Source organism: Pocillopora verrucosa, chromosome 14, assembly GCF_036669915.1.
Source record: "Pocillopora verrucosa isolate sample1 chromosome 14, ASM3666991v2, whole genome shotgun sequence".
Classification (NCBI taxonomy): Eukaryota; Metazoa; Cnidaria; class Anthozoa; order Scleractinia; family Pocilloporidae; genus Pocillopora; species Pocillopora verrucosa.
Genome location: NC_089325.1, coordinates 3,701,518 through 3,717,498, shown reverse-complemented (window position 1 = coordinate 3,717,498; position 15,981 = coordinate 3,701,518). Strand labels below are relative to the sequence as shown.

The 15,981-nt window shown below is 37.7% G+C and overlaps 2 protein-coding genes across 2 annotated transcripts; one reads left to right on the top strand and one right to left on the bottom strand.

Annotated features, from left to right (window-relative positions):
• Positions 1 to 6: 6 nt before the first annotated feature.
• LOC131769346 (vacuolar protein-sorting-associated protein 36-like) lies at positions 7 to 8,653 on the bottom strand. Its single transcript, XM_059085070.2, has 15 exons — positions 8,473 to 8,653; positions 8,317 to 8,385; positions 7,662 to 7,732; positions 7,261 to 7,375; positions 6,748 to 6,840; positions 6,190 to 6,276; positions 5,671 to 5,703; positions 5,094 to 5,171; positions 4,444 to 4,499; positions 3,922 to 4,000; positions 3,582 to 3,647; positions 3,057 to 3,121; positions 2,295 to 2,379; positions 1,440 to 1,516; positions 7 to 323 (listed from the first exon to the last, which is right to left on the bottom strand). Exons 1-15 carry the CDS (start codon positions 8,575 to 8,577, stop codon positions 227 to 229), a joined length of 1,176 nt encoding a protein of 391 aa, XP_058941053.2. The 5' UTR covers positions 8,578 to 8,653; the 3' UTR covers positions 7 to 226.
• Positions 8,654 to 8,725: 72 nt separating this feature from the next.
• On the top strand, positions 8,726 to 15,981 carry LOC131769338 (L-aminoadipate-semialdehyde dehydrogenase-phosphopantetheinyl transferase). The gene is made up of 11 exons (XM_059085062.2): positions 8,726 to 8,899; positions 9,702 to 9,791; positions 10,084 to 10,182; positions 10,277 to 10,333; positions 11,041 to 11,080; positions 11,506 to 11,538; positions 11,645 to 11,766; positions 12,446 to 12,544; positions 12,668 to 12,751; positions 12,871 to 12,923; positions 13,462 to 15,981. The coding sequence occupies exons 1-11, from the start codon at positions 8,831 to 8,833 to the stop codon at positions 13,580 to 13,582; spliced, it is 867 nt and encodes a 288-aa protein (XP_058941045.2). The 5' UTR covers positions 8,726 to 8,830; the 3' UTR covers positions 13,583 to 15,981.

The following is a 15,981-nucleotide window of genomic DNA, read 5'->3' as shown; positions in this document are numbered from 1 at the left end:
TCTGAACCATTATATGCAGACTAACAGGAACAAGTGATTTGGTATGGCGCTTATTTTCCTACTGGTCACAACAGTTGACCAGACACAATGCTCTTGAGATTTCAATGAGTTTCATTGTTTCAGGTTTTCAACAACAGTTTTCAGTCTGATCTCTCTACAAAGAAATTAGAGACGAAGCTCTCGAGATTCCGCTTAATTTGATTGTTTCACTTTTTAACAACATTTTTCAATCTGTTCTCTCTACAAGGAAATTAGGGTAGAACCGAAGACCCTCTACGCTGTCATCCCGGCATGCTTTGCCAGCTTGTTCTGTTACTAAGAGCCTACAACAATAAAAGCAACCTATGAGTTAATCACAATCAACTTCCCAAATACTCGAACCTCCTGAGGAGATTGAAGGAGGTTTGACTGAGTTAGCGTATCTATACACCTACACAGTGTGCCCTTTATTACTATTTTGGTGTAGAGAAAGATGTTTTTTCAGTCTTGTCACGAGCGTGGGACAAAGAAAAAATTCTGAGTCGCCATAAGGAAATGAATCTCAGACCTTCGGACTCCGCCCTCCGCTGCGCTACCACTGAGCCACAGAGACTCTACGGTGAGCGAAGTCTATTACGAAGACACGCGTCCTTTATACTGCTAAGATCAGCAATGTCGATAGTGTCCTGTTTTGAAATAGAAAGAGAGAATCTCTGTGTGTAGTCTCTGTGGCTCAGTGGTAGAGCATCGGAGCCCTCACGGGGACCCAAAATTTTTTCTTTGTCCTACGCTCGTGACTAGTCGAAAAAACATCTTTCTCTATTTCTTACCGAGCTCAAAACTTACCAACTCTCTTATTCTATTTATTTTGGTGTCGTTTATGTGATAAGATGAATCCTACACACATTTTGACTGGTTCTTGTTTAGAATCTTTTGAAGGACAAACGCATGGATGGTATAACATAAACAACATCTTGATTTTTGTTTATCATATAAAACTACTAGATTCACGGAATCAAGGCAACATGATGTTGCTTTGGTTCTGTTCAGTTACTGTTATAGTTCACAAAAGACTTCAAATGTGATTAGAACCTCAGTAACACACTCGGCTGCGCCTCGTGTGCAGGTTTTGGTTTTTACCACAATTTTATGTCAAGTGTGATCTATTACTGAACGGAGGAACCGCAACATCGAATGTTTTTGCTAAAAAGAGTAAGTTATGGGGGTAAGATTGCAGTTACCCTTCGATGGAAATCCAGGGAAATCGATTTTGGTTTAATTTAACGCGATGTCCGCGTTAGCGAGGATTCGAGTCATAGGGAATCGAGAGAATTAGGATTAGATAATCCAGCGTTATTCAAACTTTTATTGAAATATTCAGATTCGCGCGTCTTCCCTATGAACTGACTTCAGACGCTCAAAGAGATGGCAAACTACAACACAAGTGTGACTAACTCTACCTTTCTCTGGCCAACATTACGGATACTTTTGCCAAGTGTGCGAGTTCTTCGGCTGTCAAGGAGCTCTTTTCATCGAGCTATTACATGCAAAGAGAAAAAGACGATCCAACAGAGCAGTCAAAATATTGTCCTGATGTAAAGATCACTCATTGTTCATCTAGAGAAAACTGTAAGGCCCGGTTATTTAAACAAAGTTTAGCTGTTGTTTAACAAAACCACGTTCTAAGCCATCATCAATTTAGCCGAACCTTTTATCGACGGATCAATTTTTTGTGGACAGTGTCAAGAGGCCGAAACTTTATAGTGGAAGGACAATTATTTAAATGAAATCAACCCTCTTCTAAAGAATCACCGAGGCCCATTGCTTGCGTAGAACCGTGATTTGGGTTAGATCTCGTTTCAATAACCGGCCCTAAAAGATTCGGGTAGGGGTCTGCCATCGAGACCTAAGTACCCTGCTAAAAATATTTGTACATTAACATCAGTATGTATATTCTGCATAATGTTCTCTGAACATACCCTATAGTAATAACAAGTTGTTTACTAATCAAGAGCTTCTTTCGTTGGAGATCACTTCCTTTATACTCGTGACTTAAAAGTATAATTTTCTGGTGATACTGTGAGAAGAAATTAGATGCTAGTCACTTCGTTACCGCGTTCCTTTCAAAAAAACTGCCATGGAATGTGGCTAATCGATCTTACTGAGCCACCTGTTGCATACTAAGACAATATTGGAAAAAAATTGATACCCTGAATGGCGACAGGCAATTTCGGACGCAGCCTAAAGAATGGAGTGCCCCGCCCCTACCCGCTCATTCCTCTCCACCCCACCAGTGGCTACATGTCTGTGCTTACCATTTGTCTGGTTGTCCGTATGACTTCCTCGTCATTGTGGGACAAAACTTGAATAACCAACACACCGCTGTCAAAAGATCTTAATCTGCAAGACACGTCCACACGTTAGCACTTAAAAAGGTACAAATATATTTTCTGTTCCCATAACCACTGTGATCGCCCAAGTTTCCCACACAACTACTTACACGGCTCTAAAAGGGAACAAAGGTTATAACGTAGAAAATTAGAAACTTAACAAAAGTTTGTTAAACTGTTTTCATGGATGTCCACCTGAGAGGAAGTAAACATAGAGAAACTCTTGTCATGACTGTAATCATGCGCTCACTCTTTTCCGGCTTAGTCCGTCGAATGAATGAGAAATGCTCGTCGCACGAACAATAGCGTAATATTGAATATGGAAGCGATCTTCGCAGTAATGAACATTACTTAAGCAGAAGCCATGCATGACCTCTGCGATACCGGTGCAGTGCTCTACCATCTGAGCTCCCAAGCTACCAGGGAGCTGGTCAATATGTTGGTTCGTAATAAACCCGTGAACTGTTGAATCAGTGACTGTGACTATATGGAATTCATACAGAGTGATTCGTTTAAAATAGGACGAAAGTCAAATCTTATCAAGACAGGCAGGAATAAAAGCTTGCGCTTCTTCTGACGATATAAACACGTATCTATAAACACTTAAACTCCTTCAAGCGGGTAACATATAAATTTTCTTCACAACAGTAAATCACCGGATTAAAATGAGATGACAGCACAGCTCACCTCAGTGGAATATTCACAGCGGAAAACATGTTGGCTGCATTTATTAAGTCTTCGGGGGAAACAAGCTGACGAAAGAATATCACAACTAAAACAATGACTAAATACACTTCAAAAACATCGTGACCAGAAAAATAAAAGCTTCACCTTCTGCCCTGAAGTTCAGATTTAACTAGTATTGTATTCCTTGTTCAAAATGTTTAGTTTTTTGTGGGTTTTACCGATCGCCATGAAGGCATGCATTTCTTTCCCTACCCTGACCGAACTCGATCATGAATAGGTGTATATATGAAAAATATATTTAAATGAAAGAAATACTCGTTCAGAGTTATTATTCATTTTAACCCTCTCCATCCTTCGCCATCCTTGTACCTCTCTGGTTTATATGTTTCTATCTTACAAAGCAAACCTTTTGTAGTCTTCTTCAACCTTAAAGTGGTTACGCATGGCCTAAAAAATTACTTCTGTCAACAGCTCCTGTTATGATGCAGTTTACGCAAAACGAACCACACACAAACCAACACAAACCTCCATTCCTCTTGCTCTGTTGAATCTGCAGTATACATCGGTCAGCGTCATCATGCCTCCTTCGTCCTTCAATGATAATAATAATAAACATTTCAAATGAAGTGTGATCTATTTTTGGTTCCATCTTCCGAATCAATGACAGAATTTGCACCTGGGTCAAACGCATGTAAAGACTTCATGTATGCACCAAGTTACTAAGTACGTTAAAAGTTTGATAAAACTTTCACTACCAAGATCGCAAATACCACTGTCATTATTTAATCTTCCCCAAGAACAGGCTTGAATAGTTGAAATCAAGTCTAAAGCACCAGGAAATGAAAGGTTGCGGTACACATCTTACCGTAATGATTTTTTGTAAGAATGTTCCCAGTTCTTTAGCGAGTTCTTTATGATAACTTGCACCTGAACCATGTGTCTCCCTTAAAAGACATTAAGAGTATGAATATTTTTCAATTAAGCGCCAAGTAAGAGAATTGCCTGTGTATTTTTTGCTGTGCTCAGTCTGTGAAACTGTGCTGTAATTATTTTTAAAAAAGACCCTCTCATCTACTTAACTAGTGTGACGATTCAATTAAATTAGATGTAATAATGATTCATAGGCAATTTTCAATGGAGAGTAGGAAGTAATCCTTGATTGCTGTGATTGGTCCAGAAAACTCATGCCTCTCTCTCTCGACCAATCACATGCAAAACTAAAGCAATCCACGCCTAGGTCACCCCCGTTTTCCCACACTTTTAGCAGTTTGGTCGGTTTTTCTTTGAGTTCTCATTGGCTCTTAGAGGTATTTATTTGATAACTTTGGGTTGGGTTTTACAGCACTAAATCAAAAAGCACTTTAACTGATGAATAACATAAAATTACTTTGTTACTGGATTGGCTATTCCCATGCTGAGGAGGTAAGACTTGAATGTAACTGTCTGAAATAAACAAAATAAAAAACTTCATCAAAAAGTAACAATCTTACAATCTGGGAGTAGAGTGAACTTACAATCAATTCATTCTACTCCCAGTAAAAACTAGTCACTGAAATGAAAAATGAACTGTGTAATATATACAAACAAGTTTGAGGCCAGAGTGTTGGATACTTCCATTTCACTAATAGTCTTCTCTATAGCCGAATTTACCCAAAAGTCTGGCAGTGAAGGAGGCTAATGCAGCAAAAGCTTGTTTCAAAGTGAACAGATTATTAATCATTTTAGTCATTTTTCTTTTTCCAGATAAGTGCAGATGAGACTAGTACAGACCTAAGTCTTGACAAGATGAAACTAACTTGTTGAGTTTCACCTTTACAGAAACCACTTGAACCTTTAACTCCCATGCATGACCACAAAAGAATTTCTTGTTATAATATCAACACAATATCAAGGAGACAAGTGATGAGAATACAGAAAGATATCAATTAGGGGATTACCAGTTGGTCCAACACTAAATTCTCAGAACTAAAATCATAAGAATTGTTTAGCAGACAATAAGGAGAATAACAAATGACAGAGATTTAAGTAGTTAATTACCTCATCTTCAGTGATTGCACCCTTTTTCTCTTCTAATTTGGAAGCTACTTTATCAGCAATGGCAACCATTTCCTTGGCCTGTTAAAAATCCAGCACAAACATAAATTTCATGATAATTATTTAAAACAACCCAATCAGATCCCCCTAACATCAACCATAACTTTTTGCAAATAGAATTGCAGGTGTCCCCTCTTAGAAAACAAAACTAAACATCAACAGTGGTAGCTCTTTGTTATCTGTTTCACTGCCAGGGATGACCAAAAGTAATTTTATGCTTAGTTATCAATATATTTTCAAGCAGAAACGCCTTGAGAACAACAAAACATATCAAGTGAGGGATATGCTGTGATTTAACATTAAATCCTCAGACCTAAAATTATGAAGAATGTAAGGAATACAGAACAGAGAATTGATATTCAGATCTTAGGAATGAAAGGGTTATCCAGCAACAGCAAGAGTTTATAACCCAGGATATTTGGACAATCTAAAGTTTTTAAGTACAACCTACAAGTGAAGTGTTACTGCACACTTTGTTCGGCATTGTTTAGAATATTGTATGAAAATTAAATAAGTATACCTTCTCCATTAATGCATCCAAGTCTTTAAAAGCCTGAAGTAACATTCAAAAGAAAAAGAGATGCATTGAATAACTAGCACAAAATGTGTCAGTGGAAAAATGTTAGATCATATTTTATCACCATCTGAGGTGAAATAAAGAACATATTACATTAATCAAAAATATCCTAACTTCAATTTGATTCAATTAATGATTTTAGAAGAACATGACATAAGTCATACATTAACAAAATAGAATCTTGTTCACCCAAACTCAGTTAACACAAAGCTTCATCAAACCCTCATTGACAAGCACTTTTTTTGCCCCTTTTTGTGCCCCTTAGCAAGTTCAAGCTAGCTTGGTTTTAAAACATATTGCACTAGTACTTCAGTAAAAGGAGTACACAGAATAAAGCCTTGGTGAATTTTGATGCAACATCTCCTTCTCCTTGTGTTTCACAATGGAATAACAGAAAATGTCAGGAGAGAATCTTGAGTGCAGAAGTCCCTTTCAGAACAACCCTTTATTAATTATACTTACCTTTTGAATATAGTTATCAGTCTCTTTGGATTTCTCTTCTAGTTTTCTTTCAATGCCCACAATTCCTCCAACTCCTCTGGGACGATTCTGGAAGAGGGAGAGAAGCAGATAAGTGGTCTTGAACACCGAACAAAGTAATCTTCCTACACATTCCCAAGCTGTTGCAACAGATGGGTTTTTTTACAAAGTGAGAAATAGCTATTTTAATAGAAGAGTTCTGGTCAAAATTGATAACTCGTTTATAAATTCAGAGTATGTAACAGCATATCAGGAAGGTCAGTTTGAACAGTGCTTGAAACTAACAAGTTTACTTGTCATTGGTAGCTGTTTAGTATTTTAGTGCTATCAGATTATAGCCTATTCTTTAAAACAATACACAATCAACAATAGAAAAACAAAAGGCCTACCTCATGTATAGATAGATGTATCATGCTTATGTGAAATTTTGATGCACATTTCTTTTTCTTTTGCACTTGCATTCAATTTTTGGCTCATTTTGTATGAATTATTTGGTTAACGTATATCTGAGCTGTACTGTACTGTTGTATCTCTATTTACCAGTCCTCTTCCTGCTGTGCTACTAGATGATTGCTGTGCACTTTGCTGCATCCATGACCTCTTATTAACTTGTTCCATCAAACGAGCAAAGAACTAAATGGAATGAAACAGATACACAAAAGAGAGTCAACCACTTAGAAAAGCATTACAAGGGAAAATAAATTTTGCTCTGGTTCCTTAAACCTCTAAAAGTCCCCTAATTCTTTATTCACTTATCCAATCAATTGTGTTAATCAAAAAATTATTTTCAGTGAGTACCATACAATACAATATCTTCATTAGGACTCCCCAATGGGAATCTTTCTGCCTAATCATTAAGGTTACATTGATTAAAGAGATTCATGATTGGAAAAATCTTATATTTCATATAAAATAATTTATGAAGAGTTTTTCATAAATGAGATGTCAATTGCTACAGAAAACTCTAAAATAGGGGTTAATTTATACAGAGAAAAGTTTCTAAAAGGTGATTCCTCCAACTGTGTCTTAAAGTTACCATCTTGAGTATTCTACCTCTGAATGGCCTCCTTGCTTAAAAGAAAACTTGACACAACCATATGGACTGGAGACACATGGTCCAGGTTCCTTGTTAGCTGGAGGAGGGTGAAGACTTACAGCCACTTTAGCACTGTTTAAGAAAAAAAATGAAATACAACAAATAGATATTCACATAATTGATAAAAGTTATATTTAAATAATATAATTTTAACTCAACTCTATGTGCAAAATAAATAAATTTGAAGATTTTATTTCAATCTGGGGGACCATGTACTGTAACCATAATATCTTTGGTCCTATTTTCAGGATTTTATGGATCTGCCACTGAACTCTGCTAATTTAGCACTATTTTCCTAAGACCAAGGAGAAAATGTTTTATAATTTTAAGTTCATTCCTAAAAAAATTGATCACAAACCTGCTCATGAAGCCAGAAGATTGTTCTTCTACTTTGCTTACAAGAGAAAGTGGCACTGCTATGGCTCTGTCCTGAGCAAAATAAACAATAACAACAACAAAATAAAACAAACTTTCCTAGGCATGGGGAATAAGCCTAAAGTAATTATACAATTAAATTTGTTAAAATTCAAACACTGGATGAGGGATAGTCACAATTGAGTAAACTCTAAATAATTAGATGACATTTAGCCTTGAAACCAGGTCAAATCCAAATGGATTTACTTGTCACACTCAGAAAAACCTGAGAGCCCAGAGAAAATCTCACAGGACAGGGAACACAATCAACTAGACTCTCAACCCAAATGAGATACCAGGTCTGGCAGTGGAACAAAGATCACAGCAGTGGGAAAGAAGATTTTTCACCAAAAGAAAATCATGCCTTTTATCTATTGTATTTCTTGTTTTTAGCTATTTCCTGTAGCTATGAATGATAAGAAGTTGATATAAAGGGCAATTTTTAATAACAGTAAAGGAGAACTGAAAAGGGTTTTAGAAACTGAACCTAAAAGCGTCGAGAGTGCGCACCTTGTACGTGTTCCTCTAGAGATTTTTAAGTTCACCCTGTGCTCCTAGGCCTCTGAAGATTTTCAAGTTTACAATTACTTGCGCCTTACCTGTTGATCTAGGTCATCCCATACTATTCTGTGTGTTGTTAGCTTAAGAGAACCATTCTCAAACGTTGTCTGCTCAAAAATGAAACCAAAGAAAGGTAGTTAAGATTGATGTTTCAGCAAGAAATGATTTGTAGTTTATTGTTCATTCATTTCTACCTTTTTGTCTCCGTCGTATATTCTGATACCAGACTGCTGGTGAACTCCTGACTCGCCTGGAAAGACACACGTACTAGATGAAGATGTCCAGCTAAACCTATCCATAATCTACCCAGAAATTCTCTCGCAATTTCCCAACGATTCAAGATTGCCTATCCTCACACTTAGGCTCCGCCATGTTTTGCCGCCAGCACAATGATTTCCAGCGGTAACGCTTATCATTAGTGTATCTGTTATGTAGGGAATACAAAAATATGGCGGAAGAACGATAGAGTTTTTGTATTGCTGACAAAAGAGAAATTTGGTGCTCGTCCGGTGAAATGCTCACCTAGATTTACTTGTGACCGTGTTATATTAAATGCGTTTTCCGCTTATGGAAGGTGTTCGTCTCGCTTTCAGATCTGGTGCGTGGAAACCAACTAGAAAGGTGAGGTTACGATTTTATATTCCAGGAAAACTCGTTTGCGTTCTATTAAAAGAAAATAGTGTTTACCCACTGGCTTCCTATTTGATGTTCTGTCATTAGACTTAACATATTTTTCGGTCGAAGAAATCGTGTTAAAAACCATTATTCAAGAGAGGATATACCGGTATAAATATTAAACCCACCACTATTCCCAACTACCTCTAAAAACCCCACCATTCCCCCCCCCCTCCCGAGGGAAACTTATTCTACGAACAGCATGGTCGATCATATAACATTGACACAAATTTAATTAAGATATCAATGCACGTTATGCTTAGATTAATTAATATTACCGCAAGAGAATAAAGAAATCAGTACCTCCAGTGTTGATTCCTTTCCCTGCCCCCCCCCCCATAACTGCTATTGGTATCTAAATTAAGTCCATGGCTGACTTGTATAATTTGCTTTGATGAAAGCTTTTAAGAGTTTAGCATCCAGAGGAACCAGAGCCTCCAGTCACTCTGTGATTCTCATAAGTGCAGCTTTGGGTGGCTGGCTAGTATGTATGTGCAACTTGTAATTAACCTTTTAGCCCTTAAGAGTGACTATCATCTAATTTCTCCCTACAATCACTGGTGAATCAACCATTGAGGTTGTGAGAATAAAGAAAATTATCACCAACTAAAAAAGCTCTTGGTTTTTAAGCAAATTCTCCTTGCCAATACCAAAAGAAACATAGAGAAGAGCAGGGAGAAAATACTGACTGATGTTCAGGCAAAAAGTAGGTTAATGCTAAGTACCTTAAATGTTTGGAAATTTTCAGGAATGGCTACTAGGGACATCTTGTTTGCAGACAGAAGAGAAAGGAAGAATAATGAATTTTGTCTTCAAGAAAGATGCTAAATCAGCTCTGGTAAGTAGCCACATTTCAACCCATCCTACTGGTAAATCGTTTTCATTGTGGGAGATGTTTTGAGCTGATGTTTCTTGTACTGGATTCCATATGCAAAAGCCTGACTTCAAACCCTGACAAAGTCATAGTGCAGTTTTCTTTGGCAAGGTACCTTCCACTCATAGTACATCTCTCAATAACTAGAGTCTGAGCTCAAAGCCCTGCATTAGTAGAACTGTAAGTCAATCTGTTTATTAGCACAAATTATAGCGGAAAATCATGTTATGTTAACTATATTTTTTTTTTGTGGTAGATTGGAAGACTTCTAATGAGAAAAGTGATCAGTGACTTCACAAAGATTCCTTATGATGAGGTGATACTGAAACGAACAGAGAAGGGAAAGCCTTTCTTGGTAAGTAAGCTCATTTTAAAACCTAAATTCCTTCCCCTAGAGTCAAACCATTTCACTGTAAAATCAAAATTATGTTTTTGTTTGTCTCTCATAGGCCAATGATCCTATGGAACCATCACAGAGAAAGTTTAACTTCAACATATCTCATCAGGTTGTGTACCTGTATGATATTGTGTGGTTATATGTCATTTATAAATTACTAACATTGATTAGAACATTGGAGCTGATTGGTTGGCAGTATTCAGAGCAATTATTTATCCTAATAAAAACATCACTCAGAGCTTTGCTCCAAGGGACCTGTCATTTTTAGGAGGGGGAGGGGGAAGGGGTGTTATTAGATGCAGTTTTTGTGCACCCTCTCCCAATTTCTTTCAAAAAAGAAACTCTAATTCTTCCCCTTGTGTGATCCAAGGAAGTTATGAACCTTCCCATGTTAAGCTTTTAAAAAATTATGTGACCCTCCCCTTTTGGGTTGCATAAAAAGTAATCACCCTTCCCCTATTTGCAATAGTTCTCTCTCCACCCCTCTCTAATAAATGACAGGTGTCTAAGACATGAAGCCGCAGAAGTGCCACTGATAGGTTATTTTCATAATCTCTATTGACAAGTGGTGTCATTCCTACTGGGTCATTATGGTATAAGTAAGAAGATAAGTGAGATCATTAGACTCATTGGTTTCTCAGTGGTTTTCTTGCCAAAATTGACCAACCCATATGTTGGAGGAGTATCTCCAAAGAAAGAGCCACTTAAAAAAAAAGAATGAAGGTCAACTTTATTATCCTGGAGTGTTAAGAGAGGGTTTATGGTATTGAGCAGTATTTGATTTGTTGTATTTGATCTCACTTCTGTTTGTTACAGGGAGAGTTCACTGTGTTAGCTGCAGAGCCTGAATCACAAGGTATGCTTCATTTCTCTATGATCGCTTAAACCTTTAACTTCTAAGAGAAACTGGCTTCTAATTTCTCCTTACAATATCACCCTCTAATCAAATGTGTAGGGTATGAGAATAAAGGAAATGATCACCCATTTAAGAAGTGATTTTCAAACAAATTCTCCTTGTCGGTACCAGAGAAAATGTATTAAATGTATTGAAATAAGTATGGAGAACTTGCATATTGATGTTGGGGTGTAAAGGGTTAATGATTAATTGATACATAATTTTTTTTCATTTGTCAGCCCTTATTAATATGAAAGTTAGCTTTCAGGTATAGATTAAAGTCTTAAGTGAAGCCACAATCTCACCCTCCTTCATAAGTCTTGATGACTGTACTGTTTTTTGGCCATCAAATACTAAACAGTACCAAAATTGTTTTTCTCCTCTAGTTGGTGTTGATGTAATGAAAACAACATACCCATGTAAGTTAAAAACATTTTCAGCCTCAACTTTGCAAAAACTTAGCCCTCCTTCAAAATTTTTCTGAAACAACATTTAATTTAAGTTTCAAAATTATCTATCTTCAAGCTTCTTCTACTGTGCCTGGATTTTTTCACACCATGCGTAAGCAGTTTACTGGATATGAATGGCAAACAATCAAATCTCAGCCTTCCGAATGGAATCAACTGCAGATGTTTTACAGACACTGGGTATGTTTCACTCAGCTTGCGAGCAGGTCCTTATTATAAGCGCTGCTGGACGCGCGTTTCCCCGCCGGCGGGAAGATGTGTCGAGTCGGGGATCTGGCACTAATAACAATCAGAGCCAGCCCCTTTGCAGACTTCTCGCGGGCTCGCGTTGCCAACGGCCACATACTTTCCCGCGGGCAAAGAATCCCTCGCGCGAAGTATACCTCGTGCCGAAACACTGATAATGTTTCAGTTTAAAGGCGCCGAGAGCTGTTGTGGGAAATTAAAGTTATTTATTATTAATGATGCATATAACAAATAAAGATGTTTTCAAACTCTTTTAAGATTTAAATCCCGTAGATGTACTATTTTAAATGTTAATTGTGAGATCACAGCCTCATAGCGCACTTCAATGTCAGACAGAAGAAGATGTGTTTGTTAGAGCTATTTCCAATTTGAATTCCGTAAGCCTGGAAACATTAAAATTAACTGCTACATTGTTTCAAAATTTCCGCGAAGACGTCCAAAATTGTCGTTGTTGCGTTTCAAGTGAGACATGAAGTAAGGCGTATTTGGAAAACAAAATTACACTTAAAAGGGACGTTAATGTCAAGTTTCTCTTTCGTTGGTGTAATATTCTGCTGACTTTAGCAGTTTTTTCTAGAAATTCGATTGGTCTAACGTTTCGTTTCTTTTCCAGTGTCTGAAAGAAAGTTACGTAAAAGCTACAGGGACTGGTATAGGACGTGATTTACAGTCTGTTGAATTCCAGATAAATACCAAAGAGCTGTCTCCTCAGGTTTGTTCTGCTCTTACTTACAGTTCCTGTTCAGTCGCATTCCTGATACCTGTACAGCAAAGAGAAAAAAAATTACCGATATTAAGAGCTCAAACGAAGAATGTGTTTTTTTTAATTTTTTAGAATGTGACATCCGATACAAATTTTTTCCTTGATGAAGACGAAATGGACGGATGGCTGTTTGAAGAAACCAAACTCGATGACTTGGTAATATTAAAAAAAATTATGAAGTTTAATTACGTCTAACGTTGTGTTGTTATTACCACAAACTAAGGTATTGCTGTTTTGTTAAATCTTATTTTTATGGCCGTTTATTTTTCATTCAGCACCAAGTGGCAGTCGCTTTAGGTCCTTCACATACAACCTACAAGGAAACAAGGTGCGAACTAAACAGCTGACTCATGTCCGCGTACACACGTAATGGTAAAATGTAGGCACAGCCCTCGTGCGATTTTTACACTTGTTTCACCTGCAAAATTGTTTTCGTCTCTTTTTATCTATTATCGCAACATTCAATCTGTCTCCAAACTTTTATCTCCCACTTTCCCTGATGAAAGTGGAGCCAAGAGTGAAGAAAGAAACGGCATTTTCTTAACTGCTCAAAGAAGATTTACACAACTAGTTTTCAGAGGAAGTATCGATACAAGACAAAGTGACACTTTGAGAAGTCCTTATGTCCAAAAACTGACATATAAATTTCTGAACTTGTCCATTAAGGGAAAATTTGTCAAATTTGTAGAAAATCTATGAGTAGTCTTCTCCTCGCGTGAAAGAACTTAGCTACTCTACTCAGCCAGAAAGTCTGCGAACAATGAAACAAAGAATTTTCTCGAACGTTGGAATTGAAATCCCAGATAGATGTAATGTAAATAATGCAATGTCTTGCTAAAAGAAATTCAAACATTGTTTCCTAACAGATCGGGGTTTTCCACTTTTAAGATACTTCAGTTTGATGATATCGTGTCTTCAGCTATTCCGCTGTTTCCAGAAGTTGAATCAGATTGGATCGAGTTTCAAGCAAAGAAAGAAAAGTCTTAGTGATGGATAACACTGATAAAACAAACAGATCGTGGACGACATTGTGAACTACATAGCGCTGAAATAGACCAATTCTCTTCAACGCTTTACAAGACTATTTAAAACGAATGTAAACTAAGAGAAATTGAACAAAGTAATGATGTCTTTACAAAAAAAATACTATTATCCTTTTAAAGCTTCATCGCTGAGCGACACAAGTATAAATATCCAATTTAAGATGTCTAACTGGATTATATTTGTGACATACCATGAAGTAGCTGGGCTAGGTGCTGGTATAATCATGTGTTGGGTTCGGCTAATTGAAATATGTAGACTGCATGTTCAACTTCCAATGCAAACCACCAAGGGAAACGGGAGCTAAAAATTGACAGATAAGGGTTGTCCGAGCTTGCGTAGTATATGTACACTTGGTCTGCTGCTCTGCTTCAATATTAAAACCAACCTTGAAAGAGAACTTATAAGCATTCACGAAGACGGTTCCAAAAGCCTTGGTGCTTAAAAAAGTGAAAGGGTTGGAAATCTCATTTGCTGAGCACTCAAAGATCACCTTCTATTTGGCCACAATAGTGCGATAGCCTCGAAATAATAAAAAATACGAACAAAAAAGACCTTACAGCTGAAGGGACTTAGCAGGATGCACAGGACTCGCATTATTTTGATTGAAGCGAATTGTCTCACAGGATACGAATCCTTCTGTAAAGTGAACTGTTATGTATTGAGTTTACAGTGAGGATTAATCTGGTTTGCCCTTGATAAAGCACGACAGTTCCCAACATGACTTACAAGCCGTTTAGACAACTTTTGTATCTCCAGGGAAGCTGACGTTTTGCACCTTACCCACCCATAGGGTTGGTGTTGGAGATGAGTGGAGTGGGTGGGGAGATTGTCGGAAGTGATCGGGACTGTGACTGTCGTAGAAACTCAATTCGAGAGAGACTTGCGCAATAGGCACTTGGCAGGCGCTCTTGATCCACGCTCGTGGACGTGTGTGCTTGGGAACAGTGCGCACGAGCAAGGAATCATTCAGTGCACTTTTTTCTACAGAGATTTCGCCCCTTTGCGGGCCTTTACTATTTACTGGGTTTCCGTGCGCCCGAGTACTCGAAGTTAACTAACAGAAGAGGAGGTTGTATTGTTGTACGTGCAGAAAACCTAGATCAGGCTTCGAGCGGATGTTTCTTTCGGATCACTTTCTGCGTCTTTCATCAACCAACATACTATGGAAACAGATAAGTGGTAAATACAATGTGTTGACATAAATACGGTTTTATGTCGTCAACTTTTATCAGATTAAGTTACGTGGAGGCGTTTGGCGTGGGTATCGCGATGACAGCGCGGACGTTGTGCGTTTCCAGGATGCTCATGATGTTTCCATCTCAAATCTCTCTCATATACGTTCAGTTTTCAAATATGCTCCAGTTGCCTGCTTGAGGCCTTTGCGTTTAATCAACTAACCGGCGGAAAGTGTGATACATCTAAAACAGTGTTGGTAGAGGGAACCAAGAGTAGCCGGAAGAAATGAAAGTTGAAAGTCAAAGCGAGGATGTATTTTAACAAGTCTTCTGCTGATCGATATACAGTGTAAACATAGCTTTGCTGACCCAAGTGACAATTTCAATTTTCATGACAAATTGTTTCCGTCGGCATGAATGTTTTGGGTCATGTACCATTTAAGAGGGTAGCAAAGCGGAACTCCTGATCCCATTCAAACACAAATTTTAGAAGAATTCGCGTGTCGCGTTTCACTTTGAACGGTATTTCACGCGTTACGAATTGAAAAGAGAAAACTTCAAATCTTATCTTACATCGCCTTTCTGTAAAATTCAAGCTTGATGTTTTAATTTTGGCCTTAATTACGCGTTACATTTAACAGCTTTGCCGCCCCCTTTAAAATTCCATGTTTTACAAGTCAAGGCACCTCATTCAGCGTGAAACCGTAGGCAAGGAAGACGAAGTAATGTCTCTGAATAACCTGGCAATTACGTATATTTCTTTGTTCCACTTGTAAAACCTATACCAACTGTTTAGCGATTAACATGGCATGAGGGGTGCAGATTTTATGCGAGAAAGTTGAAAATTAGTCACTGCTCTTATCCCTTATCGCTTACGTCGTCCACAGAACCTTGAATTTGTCTTTTTTTCAAGTCGCTGGTTAAGCATGGACAGCTGAAAAGGAAACAAAATGTGAAACGCACGCGCAGAGCGTGAAGGGCTTTTCTTTTTTTTTCTTTTTTTTTTGCAATTTAATTCATTATTTTTCACTTGTTGTTCTCGTCCCTATCAAAGTCGTCGTTGACTTATGTTACCATAATTAAAGTGGATATGCGCATGTGCTGTAACGACGGACTCGAAATGACGTCATGAACCATACCGATTGTTTGACGGCGTTCGGTTCGTAT

What these genes read in the sequence shown, in the direction of transcription:
- LOC131769346 (XM_059085070.2), bottom strand. Translation starts at nt 8,577, where the DNA reads ATGGATAGGTTTAGCTGGACATCTTCATCTAGTACGTGTGTCTTTCCA. An exon ending in CTGATAACTATATTCAAAAG is followed by an intron (nt 5,704 to 6,189) that starts GTAAGTATAATT and finishes ATGTTACTTCAG; the next exon opens with GCTTTTAAAGACTTGGATGC. An exon ending in TCTTACAAAAAATCATTACG is followed by an intron (nt 3,648 to 3,921) that starts GTAAGATGTGTA and finishes TTATCATTGAAG; the next exon opens with GACGAAGGAGGCATGATGAC.
- LOC131769338 (XM_059085062.2), top strand. Translation starts at nt 8,831, where the DNA reads ATGCGTTTTCCGCTTATGGAAGGTGTTCGTCTCGCTTTCAGATCTGGT. An exon ending in ACTTCAACATATCTCATCAG is followed by an intron (nt 10,334 to 11,040) that starts GTTGTGTACCTG and finishes TGTTTGTTACAG; the next exon opens with GGAGAGTTCACTGTGTTAGC. An exon ending in AATGAAAACAACATACCCAT is followed by an intron (nt 11,539 to 11,644) that starts GTAAGTTAAAAA and finishes TCTATCTTCAAG; the next exon opens with CTTCTTCTACTGTGCCTGGA.